The 6,000-nt window shown below is 40.6% G+C and overlaps 1 protein-coding gene across 14 annotated transcripts in view; it reads right to left on the bottom strand.

Annotated features, from left to right (window-relative positions):
- Positions 1-1,101: 1,101 nt before the first annotated feature.
- LMO7 (LIM domain 7) overlaps positions 1,102-6,000 on the bottom strand; it is a 130,932-nt gene continuing 126,033 nt past the window's right edge. For all 14 annotated transcript variants that reach the window (XM_047720144.1, XM_047720145.1, XM_047720143.1 and 11 more), the window contains 3 exons: positions 4,481-4,589; positions 3,247-3,349; positions 1,102-1,885 (listed from right to left, as the gene is read on the bottom strand). In XM_047720144.1, the coding sequence (XP_047576100.1) occupies positions 1,863-1,885; positions 3,247-3,349; positions 4,481-4,589 (235 nt within the window). In that variant the 3' untranslated portion in view covers positions 1,102-1,862. The remainder of the gene's footprint in view (positions 1,886-3,246; positions 3,350-4,480; positions 4,590-6,000) is intronic.

Below are 6,000 nucleotides of genomic sequence, written 5' to 3'. Positions count from 1 at the left end.
TCACAGGATTTCAACTAGAAATATATTTATATGGATATAGCTAATCATATTATATATATTAAGATGTTCATTAGAAACAAATGAAATATACCCAGAATTATCAACTGAACATTAAAAGCACCAAACAATGGAGCACTATGCAACCATTAATAAATAAATAGAAACAATTTTAAGAACACAGAAAAATTCACAATCCAATGCCAAGAATGAGTTCAAATAGAGCTCTTGTCTTTGGAGTTTGGGAACTGGGTGTTATATTTATGTTTTGGGGCATTTGATCAATTTTCTTCAAGAAGCACAATCTTTTTTTTTTTTTTAAGATTTCCTTTTTAAATAATCTCTACACCCAGCATGGGGCTTAAAGCTTAAAGCTATAAACCTAATCAGGAGTCATATGTTCCTATCTTCTGAGCCAGCCAGATGCCCCAATAAGCACATTCTTTACTTCAGATTATTAAAGTAATAAGTACTACAAAACAAAAGCAAACTAAATTTTTAATATTTTCCCATATTAGAGCTTATATCTAACTGATTCCAAATACAGTTCTCATACCCTAGAATTACCATCCTACTCTGACTGTAACAAAGGATTCATGCGAGTTGATACTTTTGCTCAAAACACGCTCAAGTTTTATATTCTTGCCTCACCATTCCAGATTTCTAAAACAAAGTACATTTGGGGTTTTTTTTTCCCCCTCTACAGATTTTCTAAACTCACTGCTATTTTCCTTTATCACTGGGGAAGCAGAAGAATAAAATATTTATCGAAAAGATCCAACAATTCACTATTCATTCTCCTCTTACTATAGAAGGGTATGGCACTCAGAAACAACCTTCCATCAAAAATAAAGTTCTTAGTGAAAGTTTTCCAGTAAAAACAATATGAAGATTATGGTGGTAATTTCATAGGTAATCACACATTTCCAACTTGTCATATTGTATGGTTTAAATATATGAATTTAGTTATATGTCACTTTTTTATCTCAGTAAAGATGCCAAATAAAAAATATCAATAAAAGTTTAATACTGAAATGGGATTAAAAGGTCTGGGAGGTAGACGAACACATACACACACACAGAAGAAAAAAAGAGAACCAGTCCTTAATGGTTCAGCAAGTTTATTTACAAACTCAGTGGAACAGAAAGGCTTACTAGTTCCTGGAGAAAATTTCTGGTATACAAACCATGATGATTCTGTATTAATGAAAAGAAGCAGCTTTCTATTGGGCATTGCTTAGTGATCATTCTGGTGAAGAAACTAGAGATCCCCTCACCAAGCAAATAAAATGTCACATATGCTAAAAAAATTTTTTTCAAAAGCACAGTATTACATAGATGAAAAGAAGGACACAGAAAGCAAATTTATGGGTAGATTTTAGTGAAATTTCTATATGGTTCTGCATTAATTTAGTATACATTAAAATAAACAGAGCAAACGCAATTATGTATTTATATTAACTATTTCAAATAATGTTTCAGAACTTAAAAAAAAAAAACAATAAAATAACCCTCTTCAAAACACCACTAGAAAGTCAAACCTGATCATCATCAGCATCAAAAATATTTCATTCTTATTTTTTCCTTGTGCTTTTAAGATGTTGAATTCAAAAAGTAAATACTGCACTTTCCGTTCCCCCAACACACAGAATCACCTTCTTATAAATAAACAACAACAAAAATACAGGTGCTACCAAGACTATAATGCTCTGATGTAATCTAAAGAGGCAAAAAAATTTTTAAAAAAGTGTTATCCTTTTTTAAAAAAAGAGCAAAAAAGACATACAACACATATTTATAGATCTACATCAGCAGCAAACACCTCTTCTTCTATCTGCAACAGTGCTTTCGTATGGAGGCTTACATCACATGGCGGTTGGCCGTCCAGCTGATCAGGCAAGGAGAAAAAAAGAAAAATACTTAGGATAGAGAAATAGTTGGATATCGCCACCCTGGGTATAGCAGTCATCACTCAGAGAATGGCCCCGTGAGGTAGAAAGACCTTGTACTCACTTGGGATAAAGCTAGGCAAACAAATCACAGCCTCGGTTCTAAAATCCTTTCTTTGCAAAAATTAAGTTAAAATAAACTGCTGACAGAGAAATAAGTTACACTCAACTCTCTATTATTTGTACTGGAGGAGAGCAAAGGCATGGGCAATTTCCCCCTGAATATTCCAAAAATCAGTTCTATTTGGCCTGGGAATTTGATTCAAAAGAGAAAAGTGCACACACATACACACACTCCCGCCGTTGGATGCCCAGCCTTGCCGCTCTCCAACCTCAGTGGTCGCATCCAGAAAAGAACTGGATGCCAGGGAGAGAAGGTTCCCATCCCACTGACAGATAAAAGAGAGTTGACTGGGCTGAAACCGTTTTCAAAGCACTCTTCACATAAAGGGCCATATAAATACCTCAGAGTTCAAAAGCAAATGGTTTGCTGATACCACTTGTAACACCCTTTCACAATAAGGAAGAAACACATGTTACCACCATCAAGTTTCAAAGTATCAACAGCAGTAATGGTTGTCTTTACGTGGCTAAAGCAATATGCAATACATTGGAGCTATCCTAGGTTTTATAACACACAAACGAAAACATGCTTAGACACAGATGAGCATGTCAAGTTTTTGAAAAACTCAGTTTTCCCAAAAGTGACACCGAAACACCATATAATCAGAATTCGTGTTCTCCTTTTAAAAATATTAATCATACTAACACAGGCTTATAGAGTAGCAAAGCACAAGCTGTTCCCCAGTCCTTCTGTCAGACCACGGTGTTTCAAGTTTCAAGGTCATGTTCTAAATCACAGAAGCAAAGCCCACTGTGAAGCAACAGGAATCTGCTGATAATGAGGGACTGATTCCTAGCCATGAACCAGAGTACAGTCTACACAGAAGGGTCATTTTAAACTGTCTAAGTTTATTGATAGCCTCACATCATTAGAAGTTTTTCCACACACACAGCAGATAGCAGAGGAGGCCGTCCTGACTCAGGCAGGCATCCCTCTCCAACCCCTCGGCCCCTCAAGCCTCCCTAGCATGGCTGGAGTCTGGAGCCTTGACCCACTCACCATACCCACTTTGAAAGGGCGGCGGGGGGCGGGGGCAGCGACACACAAAGCTTCCTAAAGCCTGGAATTCTAAGGCAGGGAGCCGGAGGGGGACACGGCTGCAGGTTCAGGGAAATGCATAGGAACCCGTGGCCTCCTTAAAAGACAAGAAATTTTCTCCCTGATTTGCTCTCTTACATTTGAATCTGAGATAGCAGTCGTTGCAGTAGAGCTGGTGGTTTCTGATTCGGACTTCAGCTCCTGAAGAGGAGCCTCCGAGGTCACACGAACAGGCCACACACTGAGGGAAAAGAAAGAACCACCACAGTCAGTCAGTTCGCAAACTCCGGCAGCACTCCCAGCAGGGGGGAGAAACTGAGCAGAATGCAGCTTCTAAGCTCTTAGCTATGTTTCAGCAAAGAGGAAAAAAAAAAAAGAAAGAAAGAAAGAAAAAAAAAAGAAAAGCCCCAAAGATAATTAGTAGACTAAAATCAAGCCTGCCAGAGGAGACATTAAAGAATTCATAAGTCTAATTTTAAGAGCCAAAATGATCATTCTAAATATACCAAAAGAGTAAAACTGATCTGCTGATTGGCTTGAAAGAATTGAGTCTTCATTTCTTGCGGCAGAATGTGAGAGGATAAGGCCTCACAGGGAAGAACTAGAGAATGAATGAGGAGTGGGGTTCTGGCACTGTCCGCTGAGGTGGACAATGCCCGGTGGCCTGTGGCCCCCGCCTGGCGAGTGTTTGCACACGGCACCTGCACTTCCAGGCTGTGTATTTTGGTTGCACATGCTCAAACGCTGGTTATTTGGACTGGTTCTGCTCTGCCCAGGAGCTGCTCAAGGCAGCGGTACGCAAGCTTAAACAAGCTGTGCTCTGCGGGACTCAAGAGATAAGAACCAGGATCTCTTTCTAGCCCAATGCAAGTTCTAGAATCACATAGGGAGGGGTCTCTAAAGACAAAATAAAGTAATTACAGGCTTAGTTCTTTTGTGCAAATCCCATAAGGTGTAAGCAGGCTTTGCAATCGTAAAAATGTTTGATGATACTCTTCATTACATACTCTCCCTATCAAAGCTACGGTTCCGGACACTCCCAATTGCATGTCCCCATGCCATTAATAATGCTGGTAAATTATATTTCAAGCAGGCCTATGACAGCATGTTAAAGAAAGGATTTATAAGCTGTAAATTTTACTCACAGAATCTTAACAGACTGAAGACCAGGAGTGCATAGTGTTTCAGGATTTAATTTTTGTGACTAGGTTCAAGATTTGAAAACAGGCAATTTGCGATTCAAAGTGCAGCACAGACTGACAAAATGTAGCACCGAGTTTGTTAGTGGGACATTCACACCCAGCGCGTCAAGAAGCCATGCGCTCTCCAAGCAAAGCTTTGCGGACCTGCAGGCTGTTCATCTTGGTCTCACCTTAAAACAATGCAAATGATAACAAAGACCCAGGGACTCGATGATCATGGCAGCTCCTTTGCCCAGAATGTTATTACAGTAGGAGCACACGCGCTTCCCACTGACTGACCTAGACGCGGAACGAGAATGGAAGGGAGGCTTTCATCGGCGCGAATCAAGGTTACTTAAAATCACACTCTGGCATTGACATTAATTAATAATTATTTAGGAAAGTATAGATCTGTGGGAGGAAAACTGTCACCAACCAATCAAAGCATGCTATGTTGTACCTTGAAAGAGCTCTGTGATGGTTCAGAAACTCTTGACACCTACTCGTGTAAATTAACAATTTCAGTGTAATTAGTCCATTCCCTAACTCCTGACGTTATTCTCCTGAGATCACATCTGTATTCAGCATGAGTCTTTCCCTCCTCTAACCCAGCCAGTTCGCCAGCCAAAGCCAGGCCACACTCCTGTCACACCCGTCAGGAAGCTAGGAGAGCAGCCCCAGCTCCACCCAAAAGGCACTACATGCTTTTTCTACCATCCTAACCTTATTTTCCCATCCTCCTCCTCATTCACAGGCTCTTCTAGTGACACAGCAGGAACAGTGCTTTCCTGGGGGTGTCTCTGGCTTCCCGGACTGCCTCTGGGAGAAGATGACAAGTGGCTGACAGCTATCATGGACACAAGTATGGAGGGTGTCTACACTCCTTTGGATGCAAGTCTCTCCTGCAAGTCTTCCCAGGTGGGAAGGTAAAGGTCACTTAGTACCACTGCATCCCACAGTACTGGCACAGGTTAGTGACAGTGAAAGTACAGAACTGCCAAGTGCCTCACACAAGAGAGCAACCTCCAAGACAGAGACCTTCCCAGGGCAGAAAAGCCAACAGCCTGTGTCCCATCTGTCCTCCTATGGTGGAACTCAGTAAGCAAATGCACACTCTCTCCTCGGCCTCCCTCCTACTTGGGAGCCTTCATCTCTGCCCAACATTTACCACACATTTGCGCCCCTTCCTAGTTCAAATCCCATGATACACATTTTAGAGATCCTGGTACAAGCAACATTATTTTAGATGGATATGTTTTCCTAACAAAATCCCTTGACAGCTAAAAAAAAATTCCAGTACTTATCACTGTGTTTTTACTTTTCAGAATTTCACTTGCAAAATCCCATAAGCCAAGAGCACTCCCTTCGGACAAGAGCAGAAACACTGCTGAATATGGCTTCACGAAGCACTGATGGTCTGTAGAGAAGCTACCCAAACCTCAAACCCCAACACATGTTGATATCTGGGCTTTACTCCACATCAAAAGACAAGTTGAGTCAAGACCTAGAGCTATAACTCTTCCCCAGTTCCTGCAGCATATAACCTATAGAATTCAGCAGACGTAGTCTGAGCAGAATGTTGGCAAACTAGATAAGAAGCCAGCAACGGTTTTGAAAATCAGAAACAAAACAAACAAACAAACAAAAAGAGCAGTATCTAACTACTTAACATTTCTCTACCCAGCTTGTTAAAAGTTCCACAGACAATGGA

The sequence above is a fragment of the Lutra lutra genome, chromosome 3 (genome assembly GCF_902655055.1).
Source record: "Lutra lutra chromosome 3, mLutLut1.2, whole genome shotgun sequence".
NCBI lineage: Eukaryota > Metazoa > Chordata > Mammalia > Carnivora > Mustelidae > Lutra > Lutra lutra.
The sequence above is the reverse complement of the archived record's forward strand: the minus strand, read 5'-3'. Positions and strand labels throughout refer to the sequence as shown.